Here is an 18,311-nt window from a genome sequence, read left to right as displayed (position 1 = left end):
CATAGATTTCCACCGAAGAGAACTATTTACATGCTATATCTGGCTATATAGAGACAAATGGACTTCAAAGGTGCGTTGGGTCTTTTGCGGCGCTGACTCGGAACAGGTACATCAGGTGAGTATAAAAGGTTTATTAAAATGCAACGCGTTTCACTGCATATGTGCGGCTTCATCAGGCATGCCTGATGAAGCCGCACATGTGCGGTGAAACGCGTTGCATTTTAATAAACCTTTTATACTCACCTGATGTGCCAGTTTCGAGTCAGTGCCGCAAAACACCCACCGCACCTTTGAAGTCCATTTGTCTCTATCTAGTTGGTTGGGAGGCTGCAGACTGGGCTCTAACAATCCGTACACGCTGTCCATTATTGTGTGTGAGCTCACACAACCACCTGGGGTACGAGGCTTTAAAAATAATCCTTCTACCAATACCTACCCAGTCGGTTTTACGCTAGGGAGCGCTCTCTTTTATATTTTTTATATCTGGCTATATAGCCGGTTTGGCTATATTATCATCTGTATCTACTACAGAAAAGATATACCTCAATGATCTGTTTAAAACAATGTTATTATCTTCGGGGCCCATCAGTGATCACAATACAAGAAGAAGCTGCGATCAAGATGAAGGCAACATCCCAGCAGAGCTTCACTCCGTTTCTGGTCAAAGACGCTACATCAGTTTCCAGTAATGTACACAGTATTGCCACGTGAGTTACTGGACGCATTAGGTTAGTCATTCAATTAAAAGAAAGAAAAAGAAAACACCATAAGGAAAGACACGTGGGCAGCAAACGGCACATAATGTTGAATACGGCAATGTGTAATCTGTTTCTTTTAATAGTACACCAACCTCCTGTCAAAGAACACAAAACTTGCTGCAGCACAGAATCCATTTACTGAGCTTATTTAACATGGATCCTAATGAAAAGCATCTTGTATAAACGCAACACATGACCAAAGCAAGTCCTGCCAGCCCGTCTCCTTACAGGGTCACTGCAATACAAGATATACAGTGGACAATTTACATTGGAATAGTCAACCTTGTAGGTAAACAAATCTCCCACACCTCAAATGAAAGATTCCAGAAGCAACCACATTAACATGGCAATACATTGTAGATACAATAGAAAAGAAAGATGAAGAACCTGGGGAATAGTAAGAGACAAGAGCTGGGTAAAGTGAAAAGAGCAGAAACCAAGAGAAGACAGGAACGAGGTAAAAGGAAAAAAAAACAAAAAAAAATACATAAAAAGAGTGAACAAAGTAGCAGCACTCACGTCTTGGAATTAAAGGGGTACTCCGGTGAAAACTATTTTTTTTTAATCAACTGATGCCAGAAAGTTAAACAGATTTGTAAATGACTTCTATTTAAAAATTGTAGTCCTTCCAGTACTTATCAGCTGCTGTATGTTCCACAGGAATTTATTTTCTGTCTGATCACAGTGCTCTCTGCTGACACCTCTGTCCATGTCAGGAACTGTCACGAGCAGGATAGGTTTGCTATGGGTATTTGCTCCTGCTCTTGACAGTTCCTGAGACAGACAAAGGTGTCAGCAGAGAGCACTGTGGTCACACAGAAAATAAATTTAAAAGGGGAATTCCAGCTTTAGACATTTTATTCCCTATCCAATACCTGTGATCTCCCTCCATTATGTGCAGAGCTGCGTCTTCAGGCTCGGAAACCGAAGTTCTCGGAACTGGAGATGTGACCTAACGCCACGCCCCCCTTGTGACATCCTCTCCCTTCAAGTCTATGGGAGGGGGCGTAACAGCCCATCACGATCACACATCTTATCCGCTATTGTTTGGATAGGGGATAAAATGTCTAAAGCCGGAATATCCCTTTAAAAAGAAAAGAACTTCCTGTGGAGCATACAGCAGCTGATATGTACTGGAAGGGTTAAGATTTTTAAATAGAAGTAATTTACAAATCTGTTTAACATTCTGAAACCAGTTGATTTAAAAAAAAAAAAAGTTTTTCACCGAAGTACCCCTTTAAATGCCCATGACACTTTATTGGAACCATGTAGGCTACAGGTCGTATACAAGGGAGCAGACAGATTGGATGTCCAATCTGTCCACTCTTTTGTATACAACTTGTAGCCTGCATTGTTCCAATAAAGTGTCATGTGCATTTAATACCAAGACGTGAGTGCCGCTACTTTACCAGTTTAAGCAATACCTGTTGTTGTACATGGCACTAGGGATCGACCGATATCGTTTTTTTAGGGCCGATACCAATAATCGGTGGAGGTTAGGGCCGATAGCCGATAACATATACCGATATTCAGGTATAAGTTATCGGCTATTTATCCCCCCTCGACACCGCTGCAGTGCATTGATTTAAAGCGGGCGCTTTAAATCAATGCACTGCAGTGGCATTTGCAGTGCCATAGGCCGCCGCCACCACCCGTTTCTCTCCCCTACCTGTCAGGGTGGTCTGGGCCATCCATCCTTCCTGTAGTGTCCGGGGGCGTTCCGGGTGAAGGGTGAACCGGTCCGGGCTGTCCTTCTTCTCCGGGGGTCCTCTTCTCCACTCCGGGCACGCTCCGGCCTAGTACGCTGCATAGACGCTGCTGCGCAGTGACGCCCGTGCGCAGCGACGCACCTGACGTCACGGCGTAGCGACGTCTATGCAGCTACTAGGCCGGAGTCTGCCCGGAGTGGAGAAGATGACTGCCGGAGAAGAAGGACAGCCCGGACCGGTTCACCCGGAATGCCCCCGGACACTACAGGAAGGATGGATGGCCCGGACCACCCTCATTACGGGTAAGTTTAATTTTTTTTATTGACTCGGAGGGTGGGGGAGGGGCCCGACCGGTATAGCGGTATGGGCAAAAATCCATACCGGTATACCGCCCAGCACTACGGTGGGGGGTGCGACGCGGAGGGTCGGGGGGGGGGGGGGGCGGTCGCGGTGCAGGGGGTCGGGTGCGGGGGCATTCGCGGTGCGGTGGGGGCGGTGCGGGGCATTATCGGCTTATCGGCAAGGTAATTGCCGATATCGATAATGCCCAAAATCGTGATTATCGGCCGATAATATCGGCCATACCGATAATCGGTCGATCCCTACATGGCACCATTACATAAGTGAGAGTTAGGTGTAGACGACAGTGGGCCCACTTTCTTTTGTGTTAGATAGAAAGTAAAAAAAGGTGAAGGGAAGGGATGGAAACAAGGTGAAGGAAAGTGACAGGAATACGATAAAGGAAAGAGACAGGAACAAAGTAAAAGGAAGATTGGAAAGTGGTTAAACAGGCACTGTCAAGAAAAGAAACACAAACAAGGTTAAGGAAAAACAGTAACAATGTGAAGAAACTGGGTAAACGAAAGGAAAATGGCAAAGGAGAGAGATCCAAACAAGGTAAAGGAAAGACACAGGAACAGTAATATATATGTACAGTAATATATATGTAAAAATAATATAAAAATAAATTTAGTTTTAGTATGGAAAGAAACCTACTTAAAATTTTAGACCTCATATCTCTGAAAATGTAACATTCCCTTTTTTCATTAAGGGAATCTCTTTTTACAGGCCCACTGTTGGCTGTATAACATTACACGGATGGAGCTGAAGTACAGGGTCTGTTTCTCCAAGCTTCATAAAGCCCAAGAGAATTCTTATGTTCCTAACATCTACTTCGTTTAAGTTGCAGATATAAAGAATTTAGCATTTAAGACGCAAGTATGACTTTCCATGTTTTAGACATTACAGTTTGTGCAGTTTTAAACCCGACTAGGTTCATGGGATCAATCTGCAGTGTCACGACCACAGGGACACCAAGATCCTACATTTCTGGCACTTTTCAGCACCAGATAAGAATAAGTCACAAGAGGGAAAAAAATCTCTGCTCTCAATCAACACTGTTCTTTTCTGGAAGACTGCTGGCTTGGTATAAAACACCGCATTCACCACAAAGTCATCATCTTTCAACCCCTCGCCACTCCTTCCCCCTGACCCAACGCACAGTACTAGAACCTTGCTTATTCTGAAAATTTAGCTCACAACCTTTTACTTAGAGTTACAGACAGAACCCTACACTTCTAGATTACTTTTTTTATATAACTTATCTAACTTTTAATGGACACATTCTCAACCTTTCTAGAAATGTCATTCATGAGTTTCCATGACTGCATCTTGCATGGTGATACAAAGATGGAACTCGTATAGGTCAAAGTATCTCCACGTGCATTAGAAGCACACTCCATGTTATTGTTACGTAGGGTTTGCTTTACACTGTTTCGGTGTTATGGAGCTTGGATACAGTCCTTGGAGACCTCAGAGTGTCATACATGACTTTTTAGGGCACTTTCATTTCGCAAAATCGAATCCAATGGCTGATTCTATGGAACAGAACCTGAAACAAACTTCAGAAAGTTTTTGTTCATCTTTAATAAGAAGATTCTAGAGCTTTGAGGTGAGGTGTGCAGGTTGGTCTCCATAGAATCTTGATGGGTTGGTTTTTAAGTTGAACCCAATGATGCTCTGGAGGTCCCCCTAAGTGGTAGAAATGCCAAGATCCTCATGGTAGTCTCCTTTCATCTACACTAACTCATAAATATACTATGAAACCCATAGGACCTTTTGTAACCCAAAAAGTACCTGTCACCAAATAAACTTTTCTGAACTAACTCAGACTATGTTCCCTAACTACTCCTAACATGCCTCCCACCCTTTAAAAAAAAATTCAGAGTTTTAAAAGCTCTGTATTTTACCTTTATTCTTGCTCACCTAATATAATCTCCCATCAGGAGAAAGTTGGCATTTCCCAGCAGGCATGACATTGCTGAAGCCTGCTGGGGGACCACTTCCACCCTCAAATTGTTGCAGTGCTGTGATGAATAGAAGACCTCAAGCTCTGTGCTTCTTTCAGTGAGGCTCTATGCATGTTTCAGTGAGGCTCTGTGCAGCTTTCAGTGAGGTTTTTGCAGCTTTCAGTGAGGCTCTGTGCAGCTTTCAGTGAGGTTTTTGCAGCTTTCAGTGAGGCTCTGTGCAGCTGTCAATCAAGCTCAGTGCAGAGTAACACTTCCCGAGTCTGGTCTCCTGCCAGGCCGGAAGGAGACCAAACTCACTGTATTAATTGTGGCAGAGAACAGAACATTTTAAACATATTTATGTTGATAATTTTAAAAGCAAGTGAATAGGGAAGTGTCTGCTAATTACACAAGGAACACTATATTAAAAGTTTTATTTGGTGACAGGTACTCTTTAAAGTAACAAATAGGGAAAAGAGAATGTAATCTCCATTACAATATATACAAAAATGTACTCAGTAGTATTCCAATGCAATAAAAATGAAGAAATCGTGTCCAAGACTATGTTAAGGGGAACCAAGAAAAGGGACGCCTATCCCAGTTTTCTGCTCTTTTTTAAATAAATAGATATAAGACCAAAGAACGCCAGTCTCTGTGGTTTCCAGTGTTGCTCCAAGTTATTCTAACCCTTAACTTGTTTACTTAAGATATAAGGAAAATGAACACAGAGAAATGAGATGCAGAACTAAAACTTAAACCGACTATTATCTGGACTCCGGACCCACGCACACAGTGACCTCTCGCTCAGCTGAGAATGTGTGGGTGAAAATGGAAGTGACTTTTCACTCTGTCAGCTTTTCACTATTGTACTCTATATTTATCCTGTGCTTCAGTTTTTATTTTAGACTCTTGAAAACGCTTGGTTAACCTCATGTCAGTCAAAGTCCTGGGCAAACCTCAGGTGTCAGTCACAGTTCAAAGGCCAGGTCCCGGGATGCATGTGTAAATGACACCTCACCACGAAAAGCTGGTTACGACACAGGAATTAAAGGAGTACTCCGCTGCTCAGCATTTGAAACAAACTGTTCCGAACACTGGAGCGGGCGCCAGGAGCTCGTGTCGTCATAGCCCCGCCCCATCATGATGTCACGCCCCACCCCCTCAATGCAAGTCCATGGGAGGGGGCGTGACGGGCGCCACGCCCCCTCCCATAGACTTGCATTGAGGGGACGAAGCGAAACATAATGAGGGGCGGGGCTATAACGTCCTGGCCCCAGTGTTTGGAACAGTTTGTTCCAAATGCTGAGCAGCGGAGTACCCCTTTAAACAAGCTATACATGCTGCTTAACACAAGGGGCTTCTGCCTATCCTTAGGGCAATCCACACGGGACAGATCTGCTGATTTTTTCCGAAAAGTTTAAGTAGATCCTATCAACACGTTTGATCAGTAGAGTGACTGGAAGTAATACAGGAATAACTTCGGCGGCGGACAAATGGAATTGGCTGAACCACGAACGTAACATCAGGTCTGTTTATTGTGCAAAGATGCAACGCATGTGCAGCGAAACGCGTTACATCTTTGCACAATAAACAGACCTGGTTTTACTTTCGTGGTTCTGCCAATTGCATTCGTCAAGCACTGAAGTTATTCCAGTATTACGTCCAGTCACTCTCCTGATCATATCTAGTCCAGGAAGGCTGCGGAGGACATATTATTTTCATGCGCTCTCCATTGTTGTGTGTGAGCTCCTCATACAACCTGAAATTTCTCTCTTCACATCCACCAAAAAGCTAAGCTAAGTCTGGGCTGGTGTAGTTTTAGAGACTTTTCAGTGGCTTTGCGCATTTTTTGCGGCTTTTCATAAAACCCAACCATATCATGTGTATTGCCAAAATCAGTGGATTGCAACTCAAAATCAGCAGAAATGTGCAAACCAAAAGGTGCAAAAAAGGCGCAAATAAACCCTGCTTGTGCCTTTTTTGCGCCTTTTCTAGACACACAATACAGTCTAAAGACAATGATAAATGTCGGCCACTGTGTCCAGCAAAAGGTGGTATACATCCCAGCTTTGCTCCTGTCTCTCTATACAGTATACGTTAGACCAAGACTAAAGAGTACCAAGAATAAAGTAGCTGGATGGCTTATTACACCACATAGAATTGTTTCAGGAGAAAAATTTGCTTCCATATTATTAACGGGACCATTCACAACATATGGTGTAACACATTTCCGTAAATACAGCACCATAACATTCCTGGAGGGATGCACAGAGCTTATAAATCTCCTTACTGTGCCACCCCCTCAACCACCAAAACATGGAAAAATACCTGTGGACAGCCGGAGTTTTCATAACAAGTGTTTACTACTTTAGTGGCTGCGGGACTGAAAACATACCATGCTTACCACAGGTGTAAATATACACGCCAATGGGTTAAAGCCCCATTTCCAGCTAAAGCTGCTTACTACAGCGTCCCATCCATCACACGGCTTCAATTTCCAAACAGTTCATGGTCCTGTGAAAACCCTTATTGTACTCCTTCAAAAGGAATGTTTTGGCATCTTACTTCCAGGACTCTGTGTTCCTGTGTAGGCATGCCATACCATATCTCTAGCAATTCACTGTAGTTTTGTAATTCTCTGGGACCTGAACTGAAATCGGGAATCCCAGGACTGGCACTGAAATCAGGAGGACACCTCAGTTATGATCACAGTGTATTAGTAAGTCTCATGAAATCTCCTTAAAAACAACATAAAAAAAACTCTTAAACCTCAATCTAATAGATACTGTGTCCTGTACGTGTTCCACCATCTTATCTCTAGCATCTCTACCATGAACACACAACACATCCAGCCTTCAAGCAGATGGGCTACAGCAGCAAACAACACACCGAGTGCCACTTCTGTCAGCTACTATCATAAAACTGAGGCTACAATTCACACAGGCTCACCAGATGAATGGCAATGAATGACTGGAAGAACACTGCGTGGTCTGATGAATTTTGATTCCAGCTGTGACGTACAAAATATGGTGTAAAGAACATGAAAAGCATGGATCCATCCTGCTTTGTATCTCCGGTCCAGGATGGTGGTGATGGTGTAATGGCATGGATGACATTTTCTTGACATACTTTGGGCCCCTTAGTACCAACTGAGTATCGTTGAGTAAAGTGACAGCCTACCAATGTTACTGACCATGTCCATCCCTTTATGACCACAGTGGACCCATCTTCTGATGATACTTCCAGCAGGATAATGCCCCCTGTCACATGACATCCTCTCAAACAGGACAATGAGGTCACTGGACTCCAATGGCCTCCACAGTCACCAGATCTCATCCAATAGATCACCGCTGGGATGTGGTGGAACAGGCGATTCTCATCATGGATTTACAGACAACAAATCTGCAGCAACTGTGTGATGTCATCATGTCTATATGGAGAAACTGTGTGATGTCAACATGTACATATGGAGGAACTGTGTGATGTCATCATGTCTATATGGAGAAACTGTGTGATGTCATCATGTCCATATGGAGGAACTGTGTGATGTCATCATGTCCGCATGAAGGAACTGTGTGATGTCATCATGTCTATACGGAGGAACTGTGTGATGTCATCATGTCCATATGGAGGAACTGTGTGATGTCATCATGTCCATATGGAGGAACTGTGTGATGTCATCATGTCCATATGGAGGAACTGTGTGATGTCATCATATCCGCATGAAGGAACTGTGTGATGTCATCATGTCCATATGGAGGAAGTGTGTGATGTCCACTTGTCCATATGGAGGAACTGTGTGATGTCATCATGTCCATATGGGGGAACTGTGTGATGTCATCATGTCCATATGGGGGAACTGTGTGATGCTATCATGTCCATATGAGGGAACTATGTGATGTCATCATGTCCATATGGAGGAACTGTGTGATGTCATCATGTCCATATGGAGGAACTGTGTGATGTCATGTCCATATGGAGCAACTGTGTGATGTCATCATTTCCATATGGAGCAACTGTGTGATGTCATCATGTCCATATGGAGGAACTGTGTGATGTCATCATGTCCATATGGGGGAACTGTGTGATGTCATCATGTCCATATGGAAGAACTGTGTGATGCCATCATGTCCATATGGAGGAAGTGTGTGATGTCATCATGTCTGTATGGAGGAACTGTGTGATGTCACCATGTCCATATGGGGGAACTGTGTGATGTCATCATGTCCATATGGAAGAACTGTGTGATGCCATCATGTCCATATGGAGGAAGTGTGTGATGTCATCATGACCATATCGAGGAAGTGTCTGATGTCATCATGTCCATGGGCTGAAATCTCAGAGGAATGTTTCTAGCACCTTGTAGAAAGTATACCACAAAGAATGAAGGCAAAGGGTATTTGTCCCATTTTCTTGGTACCACAGGAGAGCAGCAAAAGGAAGATGCTGTGTTTGGTTACATCTTCTATGTAATCAGTTGCATCTTAATGTAATGTATATGACATTGGTGTCACTTATATATAATACTTCACTTTACATTGTCGTATGTTACTTCTATGGTATGTGAAGATTTGGAGTATGTGTATATAATAAAGGATCCAAAGCTAAGCAAGCTGTGAAGAAATGGCTTAGGAACAAAATAAAGGGACACAATACAAGTATACACTAGCATCCCTTTTCAGATGTAAAACATTACTATAATAAATAGTACCTGTCATTCGTAATAAAAATTAATATATTCTAGATTATCCTATTTGAATTACTTTTCTTATACACTTCTTAATGAAATGTTGCAACTTTATGTGTTAAATTAACCCCTACATGCTTGGTCACCAGGGGTCCTCCTCCTGGTCCTGCCTGCAGTCCTGCCTGCAGATTGTCTCCTGCAGTACACTGGCAGAGACAAAAGTCAGGAAATGCAGGTGGGACCTCAGCTCAGCACAGTGTATAGAGTGTGTAGAGCAATAGATTTCAGATCCCTTTCCCTTTGGGCTGAGCTACACTGTAGAGCTAGTACTCAATATTTTACTGAATATTGTGCTAAATATTTCTTAGCAAGCTGCTGGCCAATGCTGTCACACTGTAGAGTTCAGTGCGGAGAGCTGAGGGGTGTGTGTCCGGCCTCAGCCAATCACAGCTCATCTCACACTGAGCTGCTCTCGGCTGTGTATACCAGAATGAGGGAGAAGGTTCTCCCCAGCAGGGCTTCAGATGATGTCATGGTGGGGAACGCCCCTTTCTAGTCTGCAGAGCTCAGTGAGACTAAGCAGAAGATACAGAACAATATCAAGATAGAAAACTAAATGTTTTACATGTAGAAAAATGTTTGGTGATAAAAGGGTTGTCCAGCTTAGAAAGCCAATTTCTATACACCCCAACAGGTTATGAGTTAGCAGTGGGGTCCTCTGTTCCGAATCCCTGTTTACCACTATGAGGAGCGGCCAACAAAGAGCATCTCTTGCTCTGGAGGACCTATCCTGTCCTGCATTAAACGGATAAACAATTGATTTGAATGGACACAGTGTAATGCTTCATTTACCCTCTGGTGGCGCTGCAGAGAAACAGAACACAAACAGTTAGGTCTTCCCACAATTTACAGCTGATCGCTGGGGGGTCCCAGCTAGGAGACACTTTGGACAATCCCTACTTTTTAGTAGGTCCAGGTGACAATAAGCAGATCACAAAGTGGAGAAACCTTTCAAGTTTGTCATTTACTTAAAGGGATGCTCCGGTGGAAAACATTTTTTTTTAAATCAACAGGTGTCAAAAAGTTAAACTTCAATTTAAAAATCTTAATCATTCCAGTACTTATTAGCTGCTGCATACTACAGAGGAAGTTCTTTTATTTTTGGATTTATTTTCTGTCTGTCCACAGTGCTCTCTGTTGACACCTCTGTTCATGTCAGGAACTGTCCAGAAGGATAGGTTTGCTATGGGGATTTTTTCCTGCTCTGGACAATTCCTGACATGGACAGAGGTGTCAGCAGAGAGCACTGTGGACAGACACAAAAGAAATCCAAAAAGAAAAAAACTTCCTCTGTAGTATACAGCAGCCGATAAGTACTGGAAGGATTAAGATTTTTAAATAGAAGTAATTTAAATTGTTGGTTTAAAAAAAATAAAAAAAAAAGGTTTTCCACCGGAGTACCCCTTTAAGATTTTGGATGAAACATTTTGCAACAAATTAAGTCAATGGAAAGTTGATCATACAAAAATGGTCTTTCTACAATATCTGACATACCTATCAACTGTATCGGCAACAATTTCCAGTTGTTCCAGAAGAAAAGGGTAGAGAGTGGGGAATCTGGTGAAGAACTCCCTCCCAGTCATCCTGTGGATAGATAACAAGTGAAAACATCTTAGAATCACTTAAAAATATATCAGATAAGCAACATGACTGATTAATATTCATGAGTGGCTCCACCCCTGCGGACCCCTTTCAGAACACTAGATTTTGCAGCTGATTGGTCCATTATTCTCATTCACGAGTTACAAAAGAGAAATAATAGATGTAGTCTACACAAATAGCTAAACTAATCGGGGTTAATATTTCAATTTGTCTCATGGCTGGGTCCTCCACAGATCATCTGTAATCTCCGAGGGCAGTGGTTTCCAAACGGCGGACCTCTAGACGTTGCAAAACCACAACTCCCAGCATGCTTAGAGTTGTAGTTTTGCAACACATGGAGGTCCACAGTTTGGAAACCACTGCTCTGGGGAAATCAGGGTACACTTGTTCAACTCATCTGGAGCACCAACGCAGGACAAATGAAGCCTTATATCAATTGGCTCTCTGAACACCAGGTGGCAGCATGCATTACAATGTGTATATCAACGTACACATCTGCAAGGGGACGTACTAAGGGCTAAATTCATAACTAGTGTTGAGCGCAATTATTCGAAATGCTAATTTTGACCCCGTATATTGTCACTGAGACTTTGCAAATATTTAGACTATAGCGTTATATATTCGTAATGACGAACATTCGTTTTTTATTTTCTTCACAGTACACATCACAACAATGATGTGTACGGTGTAAAAAAAAAAAAAAAAAAAAAAAAAAAAAAAAAAAAAAAAAAAAAAAGTGGTGATCCCTCCCTGCTTCCAGTTTGTGGAGCTCAAATATTTAGTATATGCGAATATGCAAATATTTGAGAATATCGGGACTTACAGAGGACATTGATTCCTCCCTTCTTTTAGGTGAAATATATAATTGCGCATGCGCACTATGCGAATTTCATTACGAATTCTCGCATGGAAAAAAAAAGTTAACAAACATCGTATATATTCAAATTTCAAGAACAAATATATGCGAAATATCGCGAATTTGAATATATGGCTCCTGATGCTCATCACTACTCTTAACTACCAGAGGGGTAGGGAGACTGACTTGAGAACTTTCAGAACGGTCATTGTGGGGGGAGAAGATCGATTTGGGAACTTACTGAGGGTAAAATTTTCTGTTGCCAGAGGGAGAAGGAGACTGACTGGAGACAATATTTTCATTTGCTAGAAGGGGAGGAGACTGGAGATGTTACTGGGGATTATATTTTTAGCTACTAGAAGGAAAATTAGACTGGCGCAGGAATTTACTGGGGACAATAATTATACTGACTAGGAAACTTACAGTGGACGATGTGTACAGCTGCCAGAGAAGGAAGGAGACTGACTGGTGAACTTAATGGGAGTGATATTTTTGACTACCAAAAGGAAAATTAGACTTACTCAAGAATTCACTTGGAACAATGAGGGAGATTTATCAAAACCTGTGCAGAGGAAAAGCTGACCAGTTGCCCATAGCAACCAATCAGATTGATTCTTTAATATTTCATAGGACTTTTTAGAAAATTAAAGAAGCAATCTTTGGTTGCTATGGGCAACTAGTCAGCTTTACCTCTGCACAGATTTTGATAAATATACCCTAATAATTTCAGCTGTCAGCTTATCGGTGATGATATTTACAGCTGGCAGAGGGGGGAAAGAGACTGACTGGGGAACTTACTGGGGATGGTATTTTCAGCTGCTTGAGAAGACTGACTAAGGGGTTCAAATATCCCCCTCCCAGAGGTAGAAGGGTAACTGCTGGGGAAATTATTTACAACAACTACAGTAAGGGAAAAAAAGAACTGGGGTGATGTTGGGCAGAAGTGGGTGGAAGACATATAGAATGCATGAAAGGGCGGAGTGGGGTGACCCCAAGCGGGAAGTAATCCCGCGATGGTGTCCCCCCAGCAACGCAGTGCACTAGTATGGTGGAGCGGGAGCTGTCAGCTCCCACTCCATCATTTACACTAACACGCTGCGAGCACTTCCTCCTTGCAGCCTGTGAAGTGCAGGAATGCGATCCCCGCGCTTGCCCAAGATCCTGTCCCCGTGGCTCACAGGCTGCAAGGATAAAGAAAGGGAGAGAGCTGCTCATGGGAATGCGGATAAGGTGAGTATAATTGTTTTTTGTTTATGTTTGGTGCACTATGGCACTGGGGGCATTAAATGTGAGGGTCATGAAATGGCAACATGATATGTGAGGCGCACAGAACAGGGGGCATGGTATGTGAGGGGCACAGAACGGTGGACTAATATATTAAGGGTACAGATTATGGGGCCTTATATGTGAGGGGCAAAGAACGGGAGCATTATATGTGAGGGGTACAGAATGGGGGCATTATATGTGAGTGGCAAAGAACGGAGGCATATGTCAGGGGCACAGAACGGGGGCATAATATGTGCGTGGCAAAGAACAGGGGCATTATATGTCAGGGGCACATAACGGGGGGGCATTATATGTCAGGAGCACATAACAGGGGCATAATATGTGAGGGGCCAAGAATGGGGACATTATATGTGAGGGGCATTATATGTGAGGGGCACATAACAGTGGGCATTATATGTGAGGGGTACAGGACAGGGGACATTATATGTGAGGAGCACATGAAAGGGGCAATTGTGATTATGTAGGGGAAAAGCATGGGGCTTTATTATAATGTAGGGGGCAAAGGGCAGGGGGCATTATTATTATGTGGGGGACACAGAACAGGGGGCATTATATTTTATATATGAGGGCACAGGACAGGGGGCAGTATTACTATGTGGGGGGACAGAATGGGACATTATTACTATATGTCAGGGGCACAGAGTGATTTGAATTTCAGAGGTATGGCGTATATTATAAAGGAAATTATGGGATGGTAAATTTTTTATGGGCCACAATATGTTGCGGTATTGTATTCAGAGCATGCACTGTAAACAAGGTTATATACAAAGGGCGCTGTGTGTGGTAGTATTTTCAGAGCATTCAGTGTGTGGCACTGTGGCAGTATTATATTTAGAGGACGCAGTGTGTGGTAGTAATTTATTCAGAGGGTACAATGGGTGGTAGTATTATATTCAGAGAGCGCAGTGTGTGGCAGTATTCAATTTAGAAGCCGCATTGTTTGGTAGTAATTTATTCAGAGGGTACAATGGGTGGTAGTATTATATTCAGAGAGCGAAATTGTGTGGCAGTATTATATTTAGAGGGCGCAGTGTGTGGTAGTAATTTATTCAGAGGGTACAATGTGTGGTAGTATTATATTCAGAGGCCAGTGTGTGGCAGTATTATATTTAGAGGATGCAGTGTGTGGCAGTACTATATTCAGAGAGCACAGTGTGTGGTAGTATTATATTTAGAAGGTACAGTGTGTCAGTATTATATTCGGAGGGTACGGAGTGTGTCAGTATTATAATCAGAGGGTATAGTGTAGGGCAGTTTTATATGCAGAGAGCGCAGTGTGACACAGTATTATGTTCAGAGAGTACAGTGACTGGCAAGGTTATATTGAGATGGTACAGTGTGTCATAGTATTATATTCTGAGGATGCAGTGTGTGTTAGTATTATATTCATGGGCATAGTGTCTGGCATGGTTATAATAATTGGTTATAATAATGATTGTTTTTGTATAGAGGATCAGAATTGACATAGTGAGGAGCCATCTGAGTGTCAACTTCTGCAGAGGAAAGATTTAGCTGGGACAAGTCCTGGCGGTATGTACCAGCTGAATTAGATAAGGAAAGACTATAGAGAAGACGTCACCTATAGTCACTGATATTGTGTATTCTCCTCACTATGTCCCATCAGAGCTGTAGTCACTTGAAAGTTCTGCAGTAATGATGGATGAAAAAACAACTCCCAGCATCCCCTTACGACTACTTAGGTCATACTGGGAGCTGTAGTTTTAAAGGGATACTCCCATGGAAAACATTTTTTTTAAATCAACTGGTGCCAGAAAGTTATACAGATTGTAAATTACTTCTATTAAAAAATCTTAATTCTTCTAGTACTTATCAGCTTCTATTTGCTCCACAGGAAGTTCTTTTCTTTTTGAACTTCCTTTTCTGTCTGACCACAGTGATCTCTGCTGACATCTCTGTTCAATTTAGGAACTGTCCAGAGTAGGAGCAAATCACTATAGCAAACCTCTCCTGCTCCAGACAGTTCCTTAATGGGACAGAGGTGTCAGCAGAGAGCACTGTGGTCAGACTAAAAAAGAAAATTCAAAAAGAAAAGAACTTCCTGTGGAGCAAATAGAAGCTGATAAGTATTAGAAGGATTAAGATTTTTAAATAGAAGTAATTTACAAATCTGTTTAACTTTCTGGCAACAGTTGATAAATAAAAAAACAGGGGAGTACCCCTCTAAATGGTAAAAACTTCTCTAGAATTTTCCCATTCTGTGGCAATTTGTATGTTTGATTATTATACCGGAAATAATTTTCTGAAATGTGCTACATGACTGGCGTCCATCACAACAGGCTAAAAAAATACTTAAGGGGAGGGGGGGTGTCAGGGGGTGACACCATTTCCTACCGCATCGGTTAACACCAACCCTAGAAATGCCTCTGGAAGGGCATTTGGGAGCTCTAGGCAGACATGGGTCATGTGACTGTCTAGCACCCCACCCCAAACAGCACAGATTAGCAGTAGTGCTGGAAAAAAGATGAAAGATGTATTTCTTTTTTTTGCTGGGAAATTGCACATAGTAGCCTTTGGTTCTGTGTATTTATATCATATGATAGACCTTTTAATAGATTGGGTGCTTGAACTGGGAAACAATAGGGTAGGCCAACCAGCCAACCCCTTTTAATACCACTATGGGATTACGGTACTTTAAGAGTTAAAATGACTAGGTCTCTAACTAGCCTCACGGCTGCTGAGTTGATGCGGACAGCTTATACTGCTTAGTCTTAACCACTAGTATGTGAGTGTGGTGCCCGACCAAACACTGCGCCGTAAGCAGAAAGTGACTCGTCAGCAGCAGCGGTTCAGGTTCATCCTCTTTAGATTGGACGCATATTAGATTCTTCAATGTGAACTATTCATTCTCCACATGGGATCATCCAGTGGAAAATGGTTCTTATAATCATTAAAAGTACCACTCTGTACATATTTTAATGATAGTGTGAAAGGGTCATTTTTCCCACGATGATTCCATGTGAGCCGCGAATGTAGAGATGTATTTTATGCTGAAGCAATTTAGTATAATTTAGAGACACTTATGCAGACGTATCATTTCTTTTTTTAGTTACAGTCTTTATAGTTTGACCCCTTCCATGCTCAAGACTTTAATTTGAGGGATAAAGAAAAAGAAAATACAGCTCTCCGAAGGCAATGTCAGTGTTGGTTACAAGGCAGGAATACAAAGATATCATTCTGAAACGTGACTTCATTATGGGTCTCTCCTATGGGACAGGTGGTTAAAGCGAGGAATAAACAGACTTGAGCCAATAACAGGATCTCTATAGCACTTCGTGTTTAATAAACTGAAATTACGCTGAATTCTCAGGGGTGTACGGCTCATAAGTCAATGTTTGTTAACTCTCAAAGCTAGACATGTAAAGAAGTGGATAACAGCCCAGGCTGAGATGGCGTAATAGGCTTACAAATTGATGCCCGTCTTGTGGATGCAATACCTGGATCTACCATAGCTCAACTAAATGGAACCAATATCGCTATAGAATTCTATGTACAGTAGTATGTTCAGTAGAACTTAGGGGAAGCAAAAATTACAATCATAAATTTAGTGGCCAGGATATAAACATTTTTGAGCCCCAAAAAAGTTAAACCAAATCATGAACTAAATGTGTCATTTCAGTGTTTGTCAGATTGACAAGAAACCTATCCCTTGGATACATCTGATGCCACAGTCTGGAAGACACAGATGAATGGACATGTTTGGGAGAAGACATTTGTTACCGGATTTAAAAGGGTTAGCCTATTAATACCATTTATCACCTAACCACATGACTGCCCCGGCCACCTCACTATTAAGCGCTATGGGACTGACGGGATAGCCAAGCGCAATCTCAGTTCCACAGCACTGACTGAAGCAATGACTGCTGGTCTGAACCCCAATGATCACATTTATCACCAATCTTGTGGATAGTTAATAAATTCTAGTTTAATATTGGTGGGCAACCCCATTTATTTAAAGGGTACCTGTCACCAAATAAAACTTTTAATATAGTGTTCCTTGTGTAATTATCAGACACTTTCCCATTCACTTGCCTTTAAAATTATCAACATAAATATGTTTAAAATGTAATAGTACAAATGGCCACTAGGTGGCTCTGTTCTGTTCCCTGCCACAATTAATACAGTGAGTTTGGTGATAGGAGACCAAACTCAGGAAGTGTTTCTCTGCACTGAGTTTGATTGACAGCTGCACAAAGCCTCACTGAAAGATGTACAGAGCCTCACTGAAAGATGCACAGAGCCAAACTGAAAGATGCATAGAGCCTCACTGAAAGATGCATAGAGCCTCATTGAAAGCTGCAGAGAGCCTCACTGAAAGCTGCTCAGAGCCTCACTGAAAGCTGCTCAGAGCCTCACTGAAAGCTGCATACAGCCTCACTGAAAGATGCATAGAGCCTCACTGAAAGATGCACAGCACCTCACTGAAACATGCATAGAGCCTCCCTGAAAGCTGCACAGAGTTTGAGGTCTTCTATTCATCACTAGTGATGAGCGGCAGTGGCCATATTCGAATTCTCGATATTTTGCGAATATACTGACGATTATTTATGCTATGTTCATGAAATTCACATATTCGCTATGTTTGTTCACTTTTTTCCATGCGGAAAATGTACAAAAAAATTTGCATAAAAATCTGCATAAACATTAGCATGTGAAACAAAAAGAAAAATGAATATTCGTCATTACGAATATATAGTACTATATTCAAAATATTCGCTAAATTGCGAAGTGCCGATATTCGCAATAACAAATTGCATTACGAATATTCGTGCTCAACACTATTCATCACAGCACTGCAACAATGTGAGGGCGAAAGAGGTCCCTCAGCAGGCTTCAGTGATGTCATGACTGCTGGGAAACGCCCATTATCTCCGGCTGGGACATTGCACTGTGAGCAAGAATAAAGGTATGATACAGAACTTTTGAAAGCTCTGAAATGTATTTTAAGGGTGGGAGCAGTGTTAGGAGTAGTTAGGGAACACAGCCTGAGTTAGTTTAGAAAAGTTTAGTGACTTTTTAATCTCCAAGTCCAATTTGGCTCAAGAA

At 42.2% G+C, this 18,311-nt stretch overlaps 1 protein-coding gene across 5 annotated transcripts in view; it reads right to left on the bottom strand.

Annotated features, from left to right (window-relative positions):
• The window catches only part of THADA (THADA armadillo repeat containing), a 706,980-nt gene that overhangs the window by 374,175 nt on the left and 314,494 nt on the right, over positions 1-18,311 (bottom strand). For all 5 annotated transcript variants that reach the window (XM_056568134.1, XM_056568135.1, XM_056568137.1 and 2 more), the window contains one exon: positions 10,997-11,086. In XM_056568134.1, coding sequence (XP_056424109.1) covers positions 10,997-11,086 — 90 coding nt within the window. The remainder of the gene's footprint in view (positions 1-10,996; positions 11,087-18,311) is intronic.

The sequence above is a fragment of the Hyla sarda genome, chromosome 3 (genome assembly GCF_029499605.1).
Source record: "Hyla sarda isolate aHylSar1 chromosome 3, aHylSar1.hap1, whole genome shotgun sequence".
NCBI lineage: Eukaryota > Metazoa > Chordata > Amphibia > Anura > Hylidae > Hyla > Hyla sarda.
The sequence above is the reverse complement of the archived record's forward strand: the minus strand, read 5'-3'. Positions and strand labels throughout refer to the sequence as shown.